Raw genomic sequence first — 22,685 nt, forward strand, 5'->3', positions numbered from 1 at the left:
CACTTTGCTTCAAAGACACACGATCACAGCAACACACTCAGTCGATACCAGCAACTTTTAACTTACCGCTGCGCACAAGCTCCAACAATTGCGATAAACTGAGGTAACTCACGCGAGACTTAAGGCGCGGTGACGTAACTGTCCAACATTTTAACATCAACATAGGAACCTTTCTGACAGTTTCTCCATTTTCCGTTACCTCTTCTCTTATTTTCTTCTGTTTTCTTTCTTACCGCTATTTTTTATTTTCTTCTTCGTGCTACCGCTATTTTTATTTTTCTTCTTCATGACAGGGTTTCGCATTGGCCTGGGGAGTTAAGTTCAGCATTCGCTTTAAAAATATCTGGCGCCATCTCGCGTTGTGAATGGGTATAATGTCTAGACCCCGAATGTAAGACGACCCCCACTTATTTCAATGCAAAAAACACTGTCTTATTTTCGGGCCAATACGGTAATATAGTATTTACATGTTTGAAACTATTAATGTTTTAATGATAACATATGCACTTATGGTTTAATATACACTTATTGATACACAAAAAATGTATGTATGTTAAAAATGAGAGGGTGACACTACTTCGTGGATTTTCACATATCGCGTGTGGTCTTGGAACTAATTATGTGCGATAAACGAGGGATTACTCTAACTGCTAATATTACATATTAGTAGTACAGTCAAACCTTGGTTTTCGACCACAATCCGTTCCAGAAGGCGGTTCGAGAAGTGAATCGTTCGAATTCTGAATCTATTTTTCCCATTACAAATAATGGAAAAAAATGTAATCAGTTCCAAGACAAAAAAAACCCCGCCTTTTTTAAGCATTTTTTCATTTGCGCATTTTTGTCCGATCGCGCAACTGCAGAGCACTGCCAAACACGCAAACGTAGCGTGCCGCCGACCGCGCAACTGCATCATGCTGGTCGCATTATTATTTAAAATATTTTTAAAGCCCTGATGTACTTTCCAAAATTTACGTGGACCTCAGTGCTCAGGGAGCTTAATTTGGTCCGATCGCGCAACCGCAGCGCGCCGGGCGCTCACTGTCGCATTGATGTTAATACAATCCTCAAAGTAACGAAAATACAATAACAATGAACGGAGTCAGTCGGCATCCGGGCCGCGTGGTCGGGTTTTCTCAGGTCCTCTCGGCTAATCTCGCGAGATTCGACCTCCGAATTTTTGTTCGACAACCGAAGCAAAAAAATCTCGTATTTTTCGTTCGAATTCCGATTTGGTCGAGAACCGGAATGTTCGAAAACCAAGGTTTGACTGTATATGTAAGTTTGGAACTTGTCCATCACTGATTGTGGTACAAGGAGGTGGATGGATGGATGGATGGATGGATGGATGGATGGATGGATGGATGGATGGATGGATGGATGGATGGATGGATGGATGGATGGATGGATGGATGGATGGTGGGGTGTTGGGTTTGGTTGTGTTTCGGACGGACGGACGGACGGATTTTAAAGGTGCTCGTTCTCGGGAGTTTTGAATTACTAGAATTACTATTGTTATTTTTGTAAAATGGTGGTATAACAGAACATTCATTGCTTCGAATTAAAGGTACTGTAAATTACAATGATGTGGATATGACTATAAAGCAAATTGATGGACATATGAACCATGCAAATGTTAGAGTCATAAAAGAATAAAACGGTCACATGAAAAGCGGTACAACACTGTGAATGCCTTGCATGTCTTCATGATCTTAGCCACTATGCAAAGAAGTTCATTGCATCCCAATTGTAATCTTGAAGCTTCTTATGTTGGGGCTGTCCTAAACCGGCAGCCACAGGCACCCTACCTTACAAAGATCACCGATGCAGATCACCATTCAGCATATAGCTAAATAGTGCCGATTGTGAAAATTCTGTGTACCAGTTTACTGAGTGGTTTGCCAAGTCATACAGCACAACAACAGCATATTAACAGATGGGACTCAAATGCACAATGTGAATGCCAGAAAAAGCATCTAAGTTTGTGTATTCAGAATCTTAATCTTTTTCCCCTTTTTCCCCTTTTAGTATCTTTTTCCAGATGCCGCTGTGGATAAGACAGAAAATAAAACTCCACAAACAAATAGCTTTGGAAAGCATGCAAAAGATCAACATACTGATGTAAGTAAATATTATTCGCTTATTCATTCTTCCAAAATAACAATTTAAATGTGATTTATTAATGTATTTTGAATATTTAATAAAAATGAAACACTTGTTGTACAAGATGATATTGGAGACAATATAACCTTTTGAATGACTAAAACCACTTAAAAAGCCAACGAAGTTAAGATTAGTGGTAAGAAGGATAAAAATAATTTGGTATATTGTTTGATTATGAATATTAATACAAAGCATCATTAACAAAAGATTCCCCTCCTTCCCCCAGGATCTTTTTATTCAGTTGAAGTCAGCACCAGTTCAAAGTCTGACCCATCGGCTGGGACTATGCATGTGTCTAGTCAACTTGTACCATGGTGGGCTGCGGGCTGTGGCCTACCTCTGGCAGGAGTTTGTACTTGAGTTGCGATACCGCTGGGAAAACAGTTACCAAATGTGTGGGTGTGTATAAACCACTGGGTCATAATTATTCTCAAATAACCTTGACACCCCATGCTAAACTTCAATTTTATTTTTATTCCAAAAGTGTAATAATTGTGTTTCCCCAATTATATGGTGCTTGACCTACTATGAGCCACTACATCCCTAATATTCTTATGGAACGCTTTGACTTGTTTATTACATTTATCACATCAAATTTGCAATATATTGCAATAGTGTTTTTTCTTTTTTCTATAGTATACAAACTGTAAGTAATCACATATGTGTGTGTGTATATATGTATATATGTATATATATATATATATATATATATATATATATATATATATATATATATATATATATATATATATATATATATAGGGATGAGAATTTTATATATGATATATATATATCATTGGGCCCCCAGACCCCCGGCTACTTGTCAATGTTTTTTCACATTCTCATCCCTGATATATGCATGTATGTATGTATGTATGTATGTATGTATGTATGTATGTATGTATGTATGTATGTATATACATACATGACTGTCTCAGAAAATTTGAATATTGTGATAAAGTTCTTTATTTTCTGTAATGCAATTAAAAAGCAAAAATGTCATACGTTCTGTATTGATTACAAATCAACTGAAATATTGCAAGCCTTTTATTATTTTAATATTGCGGATTATGGCATACAGCTTAAGAAAACTCAAATATCCTATCTCAAAATATTAGAATATTTCCTCAGACCAAGTAAAAAAAAACATTCATAACAGCAAAACAAAATCAAACATTTGAAAATGTCCATTAATGCACTCAGTACTTGGTTGGGAATACTTTTGCACGGATTACTGCATCAATGCTGCGTGGCATGTCGGCAATCAGCCTGTGGCATTGCTGAGGAGTTATGGATGCCCAGGATGCTTCAATAGCGGCCTTTAGCTCATTTGCATTGTTGAGTCTGGTGTCTTTCAGCTTCTTCTTCACAATACCCCACAAATTCTGTAGGGGGTTCAGGTCAGGGGAATTGGCAGGCCAATCGAGGACAGTAATGCCATGGTCAGTACACCATTTTACTGGTGGTTTTGGCACTGTGGGCAGGTGTCAGATCATGCTGGAAAATGAAATCATCATCTCCATAGAGCTTTTCAGCAGACGGAAGCGTATAGTGCTCTAAAATCTGCATTTACTCTGGACTTGATGAAACACAGTGGACCAACACCAACAGCTGACATGGCTCCCCAAACCATCACTGACTGGGAACTTCACACTGGATTTCAAGCAACTTGGACTTTGCTCCTCTCCAGCCTTTCTCCAGACTCTGGCGCCTTGACTTCCAAATGAAATACAAAACTTGCTGTCGTCTGAAAAGAGGACTTTGGACCACTCTGCAACTGTCCAGTGCTTCTTTTCCATAGCCGTCTTCCGTTGTCTTGAGTTCAGAAGTGGCTTGACCATGGAAATACGGCTATTGTAGCCCATTTCCTGGACACGTCTATGAACAGTGGCTCTTGATACTTGGACTCCAGCTTCAGTCCATTGTCTTTGAAGCTTCCCCAAACTCCGGAAGCGACTCTTGTTCACAATGCTGTTGAGGCTGCGGTCATCTCTCTTGGTTGCGCGTGCGTTTTCCACCACATTTCCCCCTTCCAACAGACTTTTTGTGGATGTGCTTTGAAACTGCACTCTGTGAACAGCTTGCTCTTTGAGAAATTTCTTTTTGTGTCTTACCCTCCCGATGGAGCATGTCAATGATGGACAGCAGTCAGATCAGCAGTCTTCCCCATACTTGTGATTTAGTTTACTGAACCAAGCCGAGTTTTTTAAAGGCTCAGGAAACCCTTGCAGGTGTTTCGAGTTAGACAATTCAAGTGATTACCGTATTTTTCGGACTATAAGTCGCGTTTTTTTTTCTTCCATAGTTTGGGTGGGGGGCGACTTATATTGAGGAGCGACTTATATGTGATTTTTTTTCGCAAATTTTCAAAATTAAAAGTAAAAACAAAAAACTGAAACCGCGACTAACGAACCGCGATGTAGCAAGGGATTACTGTAGTTTGAACTGCAAGTGACGTCAGCGGTGCGGCGGTTGTTTCCATCAAGGACAAAGGATTTGATCACGGGATGACAAAGATGAAGAAGGGCCCCACGTACTACCGGCATCATTAGCGGCTTTGTTTGTAAGTGACATAGAGGACAAAGAGTTAAAGGATTTAATGATTTGGAGTGACACAGAAGGTTTGAAAAACTATTATGGCTTTTACGGACACCCGGTCCTACTCTATGGAGCTCTCTTTCACCTCCGTGGCTGGGAGTGCCACCTCTGGGGATTGAAGTCCACGCCGCCACACGCCGGTGCTTGGGGCCGTGTGGCGGTGAACTATTTATGTTATAGTTATTTGATATATTTTATTTCGTCTAGCAACTTGTATATGTTTTTTATCGTTACTTCAGTAGTTGTTGGCTCGTTGAACTCTTGTTTTGTTAAATAAAGAGCCGTTTACCAAACCCACGTCTTTCCTGTTACTAGTATTGTGATATACTAGATCTGTGGAATAACGACGAGGCTGACATCAGCGGTTGTTGACAAAGGACGACAAATTTGATCAATGGATTTAATGATTTGGAGTGACACAGATGGGTTGATATTGTTGTTTATATGATAGTTATTTAATATATTTTATTTTGTGTAGCAACTTGTATATGTTTTTATCGTTACAGTTCAGTACTTGTTGGTTCGTTGAACTCTTGTTTTGTTAAATAAAGAGACGTTTACCAAACCCAGGTCTTTCCTTGTACTTTGTTAACGCTATAATATAGTTATATACTAGCTCTGTGGAATAATGACGAGGCTGACGTCAGGGCGCACGCGCGGCGTTGTTGACAAAGGACGAGGGATTTGATCGATGGATTTAGTGATTTGGAGTGACACAGATGGTTTGATAATATTGTTGTTTATATGATAGTTATTTGATATATACTTTATATATCGTTATATGGGTGTGTGGAATTTTTAGAATATTTAGGCGGCGCGGCGCATACGCGGCATCGTTTCCATAAAGGACGATCGATGGATTTAATGAATTGGAGTGACACAGATGGTTTTATAAACGTGTTATTTATGTAATAGTTATTTGAATAATTCTGAATGTTACGTCAGGCCCGTTCTCAGCTCTTCGTTTGTGTTTATGTCACGTTAGCATACCTATCGTTTAGCCTGTTGTTGCTCGTTCATGTCTGTTCTTGGTGTTGGATTTTGTCGAATAAATTTCCCCCAAAATGTGACTTGTACTCCGGAGCGACTTATATGTTTTTTTTTTCACGATATTGTGCATTTTATGGCTAATGCGACCTATATTCCGGAGCGACTTTTAGTCTGAAAAATACGGTAGTTGAATACCCTACTAGTATACTTTTTCACGATATTCTAATATTTTGAGATAGGATATTTGAGTTTTCTTAAGCTGTATGCCATAATAGCAATTTTAAAATGACAAACGGCTTGCAATATTTCAGTTGATATGCAATGAATCCAGAATGTATGACATTTTTGTTTTTTTAATTTTAATACAGGAAATAAAGAACGTTATCACAATATTCAAATTTGCTGAGACAGCCCTGTATATACGTGTGTCTCTGTGAGTATGTAGTATATATGATCTAAAAAATCTGCAACTCAAGTACCGTATTTATTCTAATTATCGCCCATATTCTAATAATCGCCCAGTGTGTGTTAGCAATGACATAAATAAAAAACATTGATACCTCTAATTATCGCCCATGCTGCTAAAAATTCCCCCCAAAACGTACGTTTTCCTCCGCGAGCGCATGCCAACGTCATTGCGCAAGTTTAAATATGACTGATTTGACAGCATGTCAAATGTCCCTTTTAAATTGTTTTTCTCCATAAACTATGATGCAATTACACTCGTCACTCCACTACAATATCCTCACACAATTACGTTATCGGGGCGTGCGCTCGAACAAGACGATCGCGATAACATGACGTGCGCAACATGTGATGTGCGACGGTAACGTGTCGCATCGATGGAGGGTCAATTGAAGCACCCCGCTGTTAGAGGTAGATCAAAACAGCCGCTGTTCTAGTGTTAAGAACACCAGTGAGATGCAGGTATTGCATACTACATAAGGAAAACATACATATCGCCCATTTCAGTGCCCCTTGGCGATCGGACAAAAAGTGTTCTCTATTAATCCCCCCCCACCCCGCCCACCCGTTGGACATAAACCTTCTCTAATTATCACCCTGGGCGATAATTAGAATATATACGGTATATGAATATTTGCGACCTGAAGACACACACATGCGTATATTTACACACAGTATATTCAGTGCCAATTGTATCAACAAATGTTCTCTTTTGCTATGTCAATATCTGCAGATTGCAAGAAGCACCTGATCTTCGCTGTTGTCTTCTACATCAAAAGTTGCAGGTTAGGCCTGCCACGGCTGCCTAAACAATCCACAGACATAGACTTACATAGTCAAATCAAAGAGACAAAATCAAATCAAATGGGAAAAAAAAAAAAACGCAAGCACACACGTGTGCTTCTTGACGCTTGTAAAGACATTCCAAAATCAGGTGACATCTAATTTACAGACCGGGTAAATTATCCACATACGTATGTTACCAGAGAGTCCTAGGTTTCATAGAATGTTGATGGATCCATCATTGGTGCATCTTATTCTTTCCAATTTGAGATTGTACATACTCACATGGACAAAATTGTTGGTACCCCTCAGTTATCCATCCATCCATCCATCCATCCCTCCCTCCCTCCCTCCCTCCCTCCCTCCCTCCCTCCCTCTCTCCCTCCCTCCTCTCTCTCTCTCTCTCTCTCTCTCTCTCTCTCTCTCTCTCTCTCTCTCTCTCTCTTCCTTCTTAATAATAACTTAACATATATGCAACTACTTCAACAGATGTCTTTTCTATAACACTTAAGAAAGAAAAACAGTCCCAGTCAACAACAATCTATGGATAAGAGCTACAGGGATGACTTGAAGTTCTCTTGAACTAAACAGAGAACTTTGTTGGTGCAAGAGAGTTCTGCTCATAACTAATGAGGGCCTCTCGCAGGGATGGCCAACAAAACAAGTGGTGTGCTGGAGCCTATCCCAGCCGTCATCGGGCGGTAGGCAGGGTTAAACAAAAACAAACAAAAAACTGATTTTTGCCTTTTCGTTTGAAATTTTGTGCATAGATGTTGAATTGCTGCATCAAGAGGAAGCAAGCGAGGGATTCCATTCGCAAGAGCTCTGAGAGAAGCAATGAAACTGCCTTCCAAAACATCCACCAAGTGACAGAAGTTACAGCAGCCAATTCATCCAGCCAAATAACTGCTCTTTCACCCGGGAAATTCTTGGATTCTTGGAGTGACAGTGAAGAAGAGTTTTTTGAATGCTTGAGTGATCAGTGGGACACTGAGTCGCCATGCATTAGAAGGGAAAAAGATGGCAATAACGCTAGAGCGGAGGGGAGGATGCATCCCTGTCACAACATGACCCTTCTAAACTCTTCAGATCTTCTCTTTATTCCTGTGACACAGGTAATTCTTCCGGTGAAAAAGTCGCATTTTTGGGGGGAATTTATTTGATAAAATCCAACACTAAGAACAGACATGTCATCTTGAAAGGCAATTAAAAATAAAAATAGAACAGGCAACAACAGGCTGAACGGTACGGTATGCTAACGTTACATAAACACATAAACAAGGAACTGAGAATGTGCCTGACGTAACGTATTAAGAATTATTCAAATAACTATAGCATAAATAACATGCTAACAAGTTTATCGAACCAACCGTGTTACTCCAATTCATTAAGTCGATAGGAAATCTTCATCCTCGGTGTCACTTATAAACAACTCCGCTAACTCCGGAAGTAGAAGATGCAGCGCTTCCGCTTCCACGTGCCTTATGTCAGACTCACTGTCAGTTGCAGTTATTCCACAGTCCTACAATTCCCTCATCAAAGTCAAAGTCTGCTTTATTGTCAATTTCTTCACGTCAAGACACACAAAGAGATCGAAATTGCGTTTCCTACTATCCCACGGTGACAAGACATTACATATTATAAATATATAAATATATATATATGTATATATAATATATTGGTCCACGGAAAAACAAAACATTCAAGTAAACAATACAACAAGTAAAAACAAGAAGGCACATACAATGAATAAATAAGAGCAATGAATAAATAATAAATAAATAAATAAGAGCAACATGGTTGAAATGGAGCAATTGCGCATACAGCAGACAATCAGAATATAGCGCAAAAGTATAGGAGTAGCGCAAGGCAGCCAACGTGGCCCAAAATGATGGTTACTGTGAAAATAACATGTGTAATGATATACCGTATTTTCTGGACTATAAGTCACTCCGGAGTATCAGTCGCACCAGCCATAAAATGCATAATAAAGAAGAAAAATAAATATATATAAGTCGCACCGGAGTACACTTCGCATTTTTGGGGGACAATTATTCGATAAAATCCAACACCAAGAACAGACATGTAATCTTCAAATGCAATTTAAAATAAAAATAAAATAGGCAACAACAGGCTGAAGGTACAGTATGGTAACATTGCATAAACACATAAACAAAGAACTGAGAACATGCCTGACGTAACATATTACGTCAGAGATATTCAAATAACTATAGCATACATAACATGCTAACAAGTTTATAGAACCATCTGCTTCACTCCAAATCATTAAATCCAACGAAATCTTAACCATCGTGTCACTTCAAAACATATCTGCTAACCCCAGAAGTAGAAGATGCAGCGCTTCCTCGTCTACGTGGCTGATGCCAGACTCATTGTCAGTTGCAGCTCCAATTATTCCACAGGTCCAGAGCGCCCTCATGCGGTTCAGTGTGAAAATAACATGTGAAATGATATGTGTTAATCATTTCTCACATAAGTTGCTCCTGAGTATAAATTACACCCCCGGCCAAACTATGAAAAAACCTGTGACTTATAGTCCGGAAAGTACGGTACTTGTTAGTTATTTTGTCATCATGTTTTTGTTTTACATCACTAGTTTAAACACTATACTGTTATGTGAATTACAGAGCTGATGTGCAAATGTTTGTTTAAAATGTAGCAGACAATAAGGGACCAAAATTGCTTGCATTCTCTTAATATTATGTAATCACTTGGTGAGTGTTTGTCAGTGTTGTCTCTTTTCTTTCAATATTTGATTTATTTATCAATGTATGAAGCCTGGCAAGACTTGTTAATTGTAAAAACTACAATTACGTTAATTGTGTTTATATTTTAACAGGAACCTGCTCCCATGACTGAGGATTTATTAGAGGAGCAGTCAGAAATACTTGCAAAACTGGGAACATCAGCCGAAGGTGCCCAACTCCGTGCTCGGATGCAAAGTGCTTGTCTTCTGTCTGACATGGAGTCTTTTAAGGTTAGACACACCCAAGTAGACAGTACTTCCAAGATACCAAGGGATGGCTGGATGAATGAGTTAGGCGGGTGGATGGCTAGAGGGAGGGAGGGAGACAGGGAGCCATACAAGGGAGGGAGAAGGGGAGAGAGAGAGAGAGGGACTTTATTGAACCCCAGAGGGAAATTCAGTTATCAGCAGTATCCACATCCAAGATTTCTCACACAAGAGAGGTTGAAGAACTGCAGTAGCTACATAAATCATAAAAATATGCTAAATAAATAAATAATTAGTCAGTAATAGTAGTTTCCGCATCAAAAGTTAAAAGAATCGAACGAATCTCACCAATATTACGGAGGTGAAAAAACGCAATTCTAGTTATGTTCTTGATGTGTTTTTGAAAGGAGAGTGTTTGGTCGAATATAACCCCGAGATTAGTTACAGTATGAGTGATAGTACATTTATCCATATTTATAGTGGTTTTCTTAAATAAGTGATGATATCGAGCAGGACCAATTATCAACATCAGTTTTATCTGGGTTAAGACGTAGGAAATTGAGAGACATCCATTGTTTAATCTCTGCAAAGCATGCCTCAAGATTACAACAGTCCCGCGGATTTGTCATCGATAACGGCATATATGATTGGGTGTCATCCGCGTAACATTGAAAACAAATGTTGTATTTAGATATTATGTCCCCAAGCAGAATCATATAAATACTAAATAGTATTGGTCCGAGTACCGATCCCTACAGGACACCACACGTAACGTTATTGAGCTCAGAGGTCGTGTTGCCATAGACCACTCGGTGGATCCTGTCAGATAGATAGGAATTAAACCAGCGAAGTGCTGACCCTGAAATACCAATGCAGGTTTTAAGGCAATCTAATAAAATATTGAAGTCTACAATGTCGAAGGCAGCACTGAGATCGAGTAGTAATAATAATACCGATGAGGTGTTTGAATCCATAGCTATGAGGTGATCATTAGTCACTTTAGATTCAAGAGTTTTTTTTTTTATTCGCCATGTTTGAGCGTGCCAAACAAGGAATTTGACTTCGGTAAATCACAGCCTCTGTTCAACATTTAGGTGACTAACAACAACACTCAGGACATGTGAAGAACGAAAGATATTCTCAAACACCCCCTGATCTTAAACTCCCAAGAGGGCAAGGAAAAACTCAAAACTCCAGCTAGGGAAAATGAGAAACCTTGAGAAGAGACCACAGATGGGAGGGTCCCTCTTCTAGGATGACCAGGCTGCAATGGATGCAGAGAGGACACATAGTACAAACAGTGTAGACAAAAAAGGTGTGGCAAGCGGGATGTTATTGCACAGTAATGACTCTGAGACTCTAGCAAGTGCTGTCTTGGTGGAATGATTCGCTCTAAAACCAGACTGAAAAGGTTAGAATCGATTATTGGCGACCATGTAATCAATAAGCTGCTGTGTGTTAGAGATTTGCTCACTCCAACTTATTTTGCAAGAACCACACGGAAGACAAGCAAGTTCTTTTAGACACCTGCAGGTGGAGAGATCACTCGCTACAGGAATGAAATCTGGAGCCTCTCCCAACTGCAAAGGCATATTTATTAAGAGAAAGAGTGGGGGTAAGAGTAGACTGAATAGGAAGCCCTTGTGCTCTAGTCAAAACATATCAGGGGATGTTTTACGACCTTGTGTAGGATGAGACAAGGTAGGTTATTTATTACCGGTTGCATTCCAACATAATCATACGATAAGGATAATTTGAAAAACCCTAACATCTCCCTCCTGTTTTATCATATGATTATGCCACCGCAAACACCAAAGACAAGTAAAAAAAACACACACATATATATGTATAATGAAGAAAGAAGAATAGTAAAAATAAAAAACAACAAACAATGATAGCAACACTTTCCAGTGAAGATGAGGCATTACCTCAATACCCCAGATCAAACTTATTGTGTAAGCGAAAAACCTGCTGGCCAGATGTTATTAGCAGGAAAATTCCTACACGGCCCCGTTGCCACAGGCGACCAGAATGCTATCAATAAAAAAAAAAAAGAAAGAAAAACACAGAAACAGTACATCATTGTATCCATCACTTGCGAAGCATTTTCGATGGTCAAATCATCAAGTTTCTGTAAAACATGCTCAACAGAACAGCATCTACGTAATCCACGTGTCATTATCGTCATCACATCCGTCATCTCTAAGAAGTTGTATATGAACTTGGGCTACAGTAGAGGACACAAACTTCAACACAGCAGACTTCAAACATGGGATAACGCAGGACGTAAACAAGCACAACACCACCAGCACAACAAGCACAGGAGACAGCAATTTCAAAAGCAGTTGCCACCAGTTGCCAGAGAATAGCCACGAAAAGAAATCAAACTGATGTGGGACCTTGTCATTAGACATGGCCTGCTGTAAGTTCTTCAGTGAATTCATGGCGTCGTTGATGTGGGTGTCATTTTCTCCTGGTATGTATGTGCAACAGGAAGTCCCAATGATGTGGCACACACCACCTTGTGCTGCCGTCAACAAGTCCAGAACCATCCTGTTTTGCAAGACCATCAGTCCAATAGCCTGAATCTCTCTATTTTGTCCATCGTTGACTTGCAGTGAGAGATTCACAAAGGATTGAAAACGATAGTTCAGTGTCTCGATGAAGAGCGATAGTTTCCCAACCCCAATCTGAGGGAAGAGCGCAAGGACAACTTTGTCTCCGACGGACCATACTTTATGGTCCTCTGGAACGTTCGCACCCCAGACAGGGTCATGAGGGTCAAAGGTTGCAACTGCTCTGCGTCGACGTCCAGAAGAGTTGTGTGCTCCTGTCAGCTGATGATGTCGTATCCTGTAGGTGTGGTCCGTCACCCACACTGGTGCACACACTCCTGTCCGGTTGGCGGGCAGCATCGGATAAACCTTGGATGTAACGTGTAATTCACTCCAGCTGGTCTCTCTGTGTAGGCCACTTGTGGTATTGTTCATCCTCTAACAGTCACATTGAGATTTGCCCAGAATAGCTGATCACAGGCACTGTCTGCAAGTCCAGGGCGGTAAGGGTCCGCATCTTTGACTGTGACAGCACAGTGTTGATATCCAACTCCTGGATGCCGTGTCCCTGTAAAACAATGCTCTAGACTTTCCTGCTACGTTTCACACAATAATAATGATGAGTAAATCATCAGATACCTCTCGTGCATACACTCCAACAAACGTTAAGCAGATGTGAGATAACTTGCATGAAGTCTACTTAACAAAACATTGAGTAAATATGGGATAACTTAAAAACTGTCCCGGTCAACAACAATTCGTAAATAGAAACTACAAGGCATAATAGATAAAGAACTTCTCTTTAGCTAGACAAAGAACAAAGGTGTTCTGCTCATAAATACTGAGGGCCTCTCACAGATAAGACAAGGAAGGGAGTATAAGAACTCCCTAAAACCTGGCAGATGTGTTGGCAGATGTGTTGGCCTTGAGCGAAGGTATGAGACCTCCGGTTCAGGCCGGCCAGCGCTTCTACAAAACTAATTATCCTGACATTTCCCCACTGTTTATCACATATTTGCTGAAATTCACACATCACCGTAAACAACCCCTTTTCTCGACTCTCAGTCGTCGGATCACATTCATGAGGACAAATATGTTTACACCAAAGGATAAACGTTGCGATGTCATTATTCAGAATCCCATGGATCTGGGAAAAGTCTGGTAACACAGATGCAGGAATTTTGCCATCAACATCATCATGTTGCCGCTCAGACATTAGGTATATCTGAGCAATCTCGTCCTCCATGGGCGATATTACTGTAGTGGCGAGACAATTAAACAGAGCACGAAGACACGGTATGCAACATCCATACAAGGTGAGCATAGCAGCAACACTGAAACTGATGGTAAAATTGAGGACACAATGGTGTTATACTTCCCAAAAGCATTCATCCACTTGTAGTGCTCTTTCATCCTCGTTTTGAGGGATCGCAGGCCTGCAATCCGTCAGGCTCCCATCAGGGGCGGTGTTGTTGGGGATGAAGGTGCAGCATTGTTCTCCAAACATTGCGCAGACGCCTCCTTTCTCAGACAACAACATATCATGAGCATTGTTGTTCTGGATCGACATTAGGGAAGGCGTGGCTAGCTGTTTATGCACTGCCTCGAGCCCCGCTTGTGTCCGTTTGCCCAATTTCTGCATGTTGTAATGGATGTAATTTATCCTGTCCACCAGCAGCAAATGGAGGACTCCCATCCCGCTGCAATTTGGTCATTTAATTCTTATTAATAAGGAACTCCTCTAGGGACTCCAATTGCATCAATTTCGGTCAGATCAGCGTCGCCTCTCAAATTTAAAGATATTTTGGTTTTTACCAGCTTTTTTCCCAGATCTTGGCATGTTGATGTATATACAATTTCGCTTGACTACATTCTCTGAAAGCAATGGCTTCTTTTTTTTCTTTTTTTTCTCTCAATGGATATTATATAGACTGCTCTGTCACACTTCACAATCCAGTAGACGTGACAGATTTCACACAATCTTTGGTCAATGGCAACGGTACAACATAAATAATCGGTCGCAAATCCATACATATGACACATCCAATTTTATTTTATTTTTTTTTCTGTCTTTGCAGCTTGTTTTGCCATAAGCAATCAATTGTTTCTTTTTTCAGTTACTCTTATAGTTAGTTACCTGAAACAAATTATCCACATTCATTCTAGATATTCATCCCATTCTTTAACATCTACAGAGGTTGTTGACAAAGTACACATATAAACATCATACTTTCATGGCAGTCCAGATCCGACACAGCAGATCATCCTGCAAAGGTCAAATTGATCTTTTAAATTGGAGGCGTTCAGTGTTTTTGTTTTTGTTGAAACAAGCTGTACAAAAAAAAATTGTTTTGTTTTGAAACTGTTTTGAATATGAATCAAATCCATATGTTGTATAAAGCTGACTGACCTGCCCCACTATTCCTCCTCTTGAGCCATGTGACACGCATGGCTCAATATTGCTCACCATTAGCATAGGTTCTTTGGTGGGGTAGGTCATTTATAGATGCCATTCTCTAATCTTGCCCCTCTTTTCGTCCATAATTGAATTTCACTCTATGGACTTTGTCGCTGCACATCTTTAAAAATGTTTCAGTGATCTAATCTGCTTCTTGTGTGTATAAAATTTGAAGTGTCTTTTGCGCTGCAGCTTTGTGGTTCTGTCTGCAAGCTTGTTACCTCTTGGCACCTTATCAGTCTCGTGTGTGTGTGTGTGTGTGTGTGTGTGTGTGTGTGTGTGTGTGTGTACTGCACACGTGCACATAGCTACTTTTCGTGGCAATTGGACTGTTTTGACAACTAGCTTGGCAAGTAAATGGATGCCCTCCCCGAATGGGGAGTGACTCAGCTAGCAAATGATTAGACATTTTCACTTTCTTGTAGTTTCTTTAGTTACTTTTCAATCGTTTTCTCATTGTTTATCACAAGAATCTTAGAAATTTGAATACGAATCAAAACGTATGTTTTATTTTACTCAATTGTATGATTTAGAGAATCCATATGTAGTAAAGTGTTGTATTACTGATGATTTCATCATCTTTTAATTTGACTTTCTTTCCAAAACGCTTCTTAATTTCTCAGTTCACACATCTTCTAAATGTGTTACTGGTTCTCCAGTTTTTTCTCTAGTTAACGATCAATCCAAAAGCTACGTTTTCTTTTTAGCATTCAACCTGCTCAAAATCACTCTTTCATCAAAGTCGCTCTACTAATTTTCTATAGTAGTCGCCAACGACTTCAACCATTCAACCTTTCATTCAGGCAATCATTCATCAATGCTCATCATATGCATCTCATACAGTCTCCAAAAAGGAGTCTTCTTATCACATTGGTCCCATTTCATCCAAGCTCACCACACAACATTCATATATCATTTTCAACTCAAGTTTCCTGTTAGAACAATCCACCAATTAAAAAAAAAAACGTAACTAAAACAAACAACTGGCAAATTAATCTGAATTTTTTCTTTGTTTTTAAATTTGAAGAACTCAATCTCTCAGATTTAGCTTGCAATTAGAATTTTGCATAATCTTATAACACAACCAATCAATTATTCCTATTAAATGTAGCATTGCAAAATCTTAAATTCACAATTTAGCTTCTCCCAATTCCTGAAAGCATGTTCTGTTGTTTTGTTAACTCCGAATTTCTCATGAGGGCTTGACACTAACATGCACTAGTGTGGATTAGTTTCTGCTCGCAAACAGATTTCTCTCTTTTTCTTTCATTTTTATCTGTCAAAATTGTTTCTGTTCTGCGGTGTAAATTGAATAGACAACAGTCTAGCAATTTTCTTTATACTCAAAGTTTAGCCAATCTTCATCAACTTAACACATACGCACACACATGCACAGCTCTCGCGTGCGGAAGGTAGGTCTCAGCAACAATGATTCGTCACAGGCTGGCCATTTCCTGTGGTCGATCATGAGCTGGTCCCTCCCATGCACACGAGGACAGCACATTCTAATTTTATTTATTTATCTTCTAGAAGCAAGTTGCATTTCTTTACCACTTGATTTGCATATTTTAACTTCAGTGTAACACAATTTGATCCCTATTCATTTGTAATTGGGCTTACAAACAGCATTGTCATACTTCTTGTGTGGACAGGGGCTCTAACAATCTTATTTCAGAATCAGAAAACCTTTATTGTCATTCTACATAGTACAATGAAATTGGAGACCTCCATCCAGTGCATGAGGTAGACACAAGTAACAGTCAAGTAATCGACTAGTAGAAAAGTAGATGAAATAATCAGAAACAGTAGTGCGGACAAAGTGCAGTAATAAAATCTTAATTTTAGTAGTTTGTTTTACTTTTTTTTTCAATTTTTTTTTTTTTTTTTTTTTTTTTTTTTGAGGATCCTCAATGCAGGTTTAAATTGACCTTTCAACAGATTACTAGCCTGTTTTATTGCCGTGGATAAACGCTAGAACTGCTTTTTAGTCAATTTATCCTACCAGTCACACACTCAATCACACAAACTCCAGCGCTTTTTTTTCAGGCCTATCCAGGGATGGGTGTAAAACCCTCCCAAACAGCTTTGGAAAAACGGACTAAAGAAAAAATCTACGCCCTCCTTCAATTAAGAAAAAGAAGCTCTGTTTTTCTTAGCCCGTTTCTTCCACTGGGACTTGCACCCAAGCTATTCTTTGGCTTGGAAAAACATAAAGAAAAATCTACGCCCTTCTTTGATTAACAAAAAAGAAGCTCCGTGTTTCTTAGCACGTTCCTTCCACTGGGACTCTAACGCAAGCCAGATCCCTCAGCTCGGAAAAACAGACAAAGAAGAGTCTACACACTTCTTCGATGAACGAAAAAGAAGCTCTGCCTTTCTTAGCCTGTTTCTTCCACTGGGACTTGAACCCAAGCTGGCTCCCGTGCACCTCTATGTGTTACGCGTTTAACAACACAACACAACTTCAGGCCTTTAATTTACAGAATTTCCCTGAAGGAGTAATCCCAAGGGATTAATAAAGTTGAGTCTAAGTCTAAGTCTAAGTCTACTTGTCCCCTGGTTCGTTGCACTGCCGGGTCCCGTCAATCCACCTCTGTCAGACGAAGGCAGACCTAAGATGCTGGCCCAGCGAAGAATTCTCTTCCCAGGACTTTCTCCTCCAGGTCCTCCTAGTGGACGCTGGCTTGTCGACAATGCAGCACGTCCTTCTTCGTCAGACAGATAGCGGGTATGAGGGAGGGGTCCCGGGTTTCGGCACCAAAATGTTAGAGATTTGCTCACTCCAACTTATTTTGCAAGAACCACACGGAAGACAAGCAAGTTCTTTTAGACACCTGCAGGTGGAGAGATCACTCGCTACAGGAATGAAATCTGGAGCCTCTCCCAACTGCAAAGGCATATTTATTAAGAGAAAGAGTGGGGGTAAGAGTAGACTGAATAGGAAGCCCTTGTGCTCTAGTCAAAACATATCAGGGGGTGTTTTACAACCTTGTGTAGGATGAGACAAGGTAGGTTATTTATTACCGGTTGCATTCCAACATAATCATACGATAAGGATAATTTGAAAAACCCTAACACTGCGCTACTACTTTTTCAAGAATTTTTGCTATGAATGGGAGATTTGAAACCGGCCTATAATTACTGAGACAATCCGGGTCGAGATTTGGTTGCTTAAGTAGCGGTTTAATGATAGCGGTTTTAAAGGCTGTTGGCGGAGGAGACGGACGGATTAATTATATTTAAGATGGACGGTCCTAAAATCTGAAATAATTCTTTAAGGAGTTTGGCTGGAAGCGGGTTGAGTAAACACGTTTGTTTAGCCGCCCCTCCCAATTGTGTAAGCCTTTCATAGGACACACTTTTAAAATTTTAGAGGGGTATTGCATGATTGTCAGCTCCCGTAATCGGCGGTCTTGACGGAGTGATTGGAACGGTCATCGTGAGCTCATCCCTAATGGATTGAATCTTTCGAGCAAAACATTTCTTGAACTCATCGACTGAGTGGAAGGTCGGTCACAAAATAGTTGTGATCTATATAAAGTGGAACAACAATGCTTTTGTTTGAATTCCTCGCTTTGATACCATCACAGGTCCATCTTTTCTACTTGTTATGAGGTGTGGCTCAGAGCAAGCCGTTTTGGTGCGGTCTCTTTAAATGCAAATGAGATACTTCACACATCACACCCACCAGGCTGCAAGATGTGCGCCTCCCTTTCCCATTAACATTTGTAGTTTTTTTAGTCAAGGTAGCGTATACTTGTGCCACAAAGTTTTTGATTGATTAAAAGATGTCAACAACAGAAGACTTGTCCATACAACCATACATGACACGTAATAAAATAAATCCCCTCAGAATATTTATGAACAACTTGTAAACAAGCACTGCACAAGCTACGAGGTAAGCTAATGCTAGCGCTAGTGTTAGCGAGAAGCTAACGAATGCATTAAACACATTGTATTACCGTATTTTTTGGACTATAAGTCAAGTTTTTTTTTTCATACTTTGGGTTGGGGGGCGACTTATACTCAGGAGCGACTTATGTGACTTATAAGAGCGATCCAGGGCACTTGCGTGTGTTGGCTCACATGTTGAGCTCTTGATTTGTGAAATAAAGAGCCGGTTATCAATCCCATGTCTTGCCTGGTACTTTGGTAACGCTACAATATAGTTATATACGTAGATCTGTGTAATAATTGGAGCCACCAACTGACAACGAGGCTGACGTCAGCGCGCACGTAGGTTTGGAATCGACAGCTGTTTTTTTTTGTTTTTTGTTTTTTTGACACCAAGGATGAATATTCCAGTGGATTTAATGATTTGGAGTGACACGGATGGTTCGTTAAAATTGTTGTTTATATTACATTTATTTGATATATCTAGTCTGACGTCAGCGGCTCAAGTAGTTCCGGTGTCAACAGCTGTGTTTGTGTGTGTGTGTGTGTGTGTGTGTGTGTGTGTGTGTGTGTGTGTGTGTGTGTGTGTGTGTGTGTGTGTGTGTGTGTGTGTGTGTGTGTGTGTGCGTGTGTGTGTGTGTGCGTGTGCGTGTGTGCGCATGCGTGCGTGTGTTTTTTAAGTGACACGGAAGACGAAGATTCTGATGAATTTATTGATTTGAAGTGACACGGATGGTTTGATAAAATTGTTGTTCATATTACATTTATTTGATACATCTAGTCTGACGTCCGCGGCACACGTAGTCTTTCCGGCGTCAACAGCTGTTTTTTTTTCTTTTTTTTTTCTTTTTTCAAGTGACACAGAAGACGAAGATTCTGATGGATTTATTGATTTGGAGTGACACGGATGGTTCGATAAAATTGTTGTTTAGTTTATATTATTGTTATTTCATACATAGTTTATATATTGTTATATGAGCCTGTAGAAAAATGTGAACTGCAACGCGCCGCTGACGTCGGACTTGTTTACATAAAGGAGGACCAACTCGATCGATGGCTTTAATGATTTGGAGTGACACAGATGGTTTGATAAAGGTGTTATTTGTTATAGTTATTTGAATAACTGTTAATGTTACATCAGGCGCGTTCTCAGCTTCTCGTTTGTGTTTATGTCACGTTAGCATACCGTATCGTTTAGCCTGTTGTTGCTCGTTCATGTCTGTTCTTGGTGTTGGATTTTGTCGAATAAATTTCCCCCAAAATGCAACTTATACTCCGGAGTGACTTATATATGGGTTTTTTTTCACTTTATTGTGCATTTTATGGCTGATGCTGCGTTTATTCCGGAGCGACTTTTAGTCCAAAAAATACGGTACCTAAGAATAATCCAGCACCTTCGATGCATACAACTATTCAAATTACACTCTCAAGAAGTGAAAACATAGACCGCACGACTTCAAAATCAGCAGAAAGACTGATGGTAATGCTATAGACATCTTGTAAACAAGCACTGCAATCAAGGTACGAAGTAAGCGAATGCTAGCGTTAGCGAGAAGCTAATGAATGCATTGAACATATTGTGTTGCCCATGAATAAAACAGCACCTTTGATGCAATTCATGTGATACAACTACTCAAAATACACCCACAAGAAGTGAAAACATAGAGTGCACAGCTCCAAAATTAGCAGAAACACTGACGCTAATGCTATGAAAACGAATGCAGATACACAATATTGTTAAAGTGAAATACAGTTTATTATTTTTGTGTCGTCTCAACCTGACCACTTTATTGTGTCTGTCGTTTTCATACAAACCAGATTCGGTTGAAGTTGGGAAATTGTGTAAAATGTAAATAAAAACAAAATGCAATGATTTGGAAAATCCTTTTCAATCTATATTCAACTGAATACACTACAAAGACAACATACTTAATGCTCAAACTCATAAACATTATTTTATTTTTCAAATAATAATTAACTTAGAATTTCATGGCTGCAACACGTGCAGTAGAAATTGAGAAAGGGCATGTTTACCACTTCGTTACATCACGTTTCCTTTTAATAACACTCAAACGTTTTGGAAGGGAGGAGACTTATTCTCTGAGCTTCTCGTGGAATTATTTCCCATTCTTGCTTGATGAACCGCTTCAGTTGTTCAACAGTCCGGGGTCTTCCCTATCGTATTTTACGCTTCATAATGCACCACACATTTTTAAAGGGAGACAGGTCTGGACTGCAAGCGAGCCAGGGGAGAACCTGGACTCTTTTACTTCGAAGCCACGCTGTTGTAACACGTGCAGAATGTGGCTTGGCATTATCTTGCTGAAATAAGCAGCGACATCCATGAAAAAGACGTCGCTTGGATGGCAGTATATGTTGCTCCAAAATCTGTAAGTAGCATTTATGTTGCCTTCACAAAATTGTAAGTCACCCACAAAACACTTTTCCATTGTGCATCAGTCCATTTCACATGAGCACAGAGAACCCGGCGGCGTTTCTGGATGTTGTTCATAAACGGCTTTTGCTTTGCATGGTAGAGTTTTAACCCGCACTTACTGATGTAGTGACGAACTGTATTTACTGACAGTGGTTTTCTGAAGTTTTCCTGAGCCCATTTGGTGATATCCTTTACACACTCATGTCGGTTTTTAAGGCAGTGCCGTCTGAGGGATCGAAGGTCACGGTCATTCAGTCTTGGTTTCTGGCCGTGGCGCTTACGTGCAGTGATTTCACCAGATTCTCTGAACCTTTTGATGATATTATGGACCGTAGATGTTGAAATCCCTAAATTCCTTGCAATTTTGCTTTGAAAAATGTTCTTAAACTGTTCAACTATTTTCTCACGCAGTTGTGGACAAAGTCGTGAACCTCGCCCCATCCTTTGTTGTGAATGTTTGGGGAGGCTCCCTTCATACTCAATCATGGTACCCACCTGTTCCCAATTAGCCTGATCACATGTGGGATGTTCCAAATAGGTGTTTGATGAGCTTTTCTCAGCTTTCTCAGTATTTTTGCCACCTTTCCCAACTTCTACTGGACGTGTTGCAGCCATGAAATTCTAAGTTAATTATTGTTTGGCAAAAAACAATTAAGTTTATCAGTTTGAACGTAAAATGTGTTGTCTTTGTAGTGTATTCAATTGAATAGGGGTTGAGAAGGATTTTCTAATGTTTGTTTTTATTTACATTTTACACAATTTCCCAACTTCAACTGAATCCCGTTGGTAGATTGAAGGAACTGAACCATCAACGAAGTCTTTTGACAAACCCTTCTCCATCTTGACAAGATTTCTGAAACACTGCTTAACAAGCAGGACTTTGCCCACAGACGTGCACTATGATGGAAAAATTAAATTTGACCAGGCACTTCTTTGAGGTTCTGGTGTTGGGGGATGATGCAATGATTTGTGTGGATTGATGCAATCAACAACGGAACATTTTGATCTCTCCACTTCAGCACCCTTGAGTTGTTTGGACTACAAAAGTCTCACCGATTAATAAACAAGGCGGATTCGTCCTTAACATGGCGGATTTGCAAATCCGCCTTGTTTATTACTCAGATTTCCGTTTGGCAGCAACCATGACCTTGTTTGGTTTGTCCTGCCCCAACGGATGTGATGTGATAAAAAAAAAAAAACGTCCTAGAAAACGGAGAAATCTGAACAGAGTAAAAAAATAGCCCCCAAAACGATCATAACAGTATATCTGCAGCACCTGGAGGGATATATTACACTTTTCTACACTCCTGGATACTCCAGATACACAAGAAAATGATTTTAAAAGCAAAATAAAGACGATTTTCCATG

General features: G+C 39.8%; 1 protein-coding gene and 1 long non-coding RNA gene across 12 annotated transcripts in view; one reads left to right on the plus strand and one right to left on the minus strand.

Moving 5' to 3' along the window:
* LOC137840569 (uncharacterized) overlaps window positions 1–22,685 on the minus strand; it is a 211,741-nt gene that overhangs the window by 104,098 nt on the left and 84,958 nt on the right. The gene's annotated exons all lie outside the window — the stretch shown is intronic.
* rab3gap1 (RAB3 GTPase activating protein subunit 1) overlaps window positions 1–22,685 on the plus strand; it is a 168,683-nt gene that overhangs the window by 77,967 nt on the left and 68,031 nt on the right. For all 10 annotated transcript variants that reach the window (XM_049727690.2, XM_068651739.1, XM_068651737.1 and 7 more), the window contains 5 exons: window positions 2,029–2,121; window positions 2,390–2,562; window positions 6,950–7,001; window positions 7,770–8,114; window positions 9,860–9,997. In XM_049727690.2, coding sequence (XP_049583647.1) covers window positions 2,029–2,121; window positions 2,390–2,562; window positions 6,950–7,001; window positions 7,770–8,114; window positions 9,860–9,997 — 801 coding nt within the window. The remainder of the gene's footprint in view (window positions 1–2,028; window positions 2,122–2,389; window positions 2,563–6,949; window positions 7,002–7,769; window positions 8,115–9,859; window positions 9,998–22,685) is intronic.

The sequence above is a fragment of the Syngnathus scovelli genome, chromosome 8 (assembly GCF_024217435.2).
Source record: "Syngnathus scovelli strain Florida chromosome 8, RoL_Ssco_1.2, whole genome shotgun sequence".
Taxonomy (NCBI): Eukaryota; Metazoa; Chordata; class Actinopteri; order Syngnathiformes; family Syngnathidae; genus Syngnathus; species Syngnathus scovelli.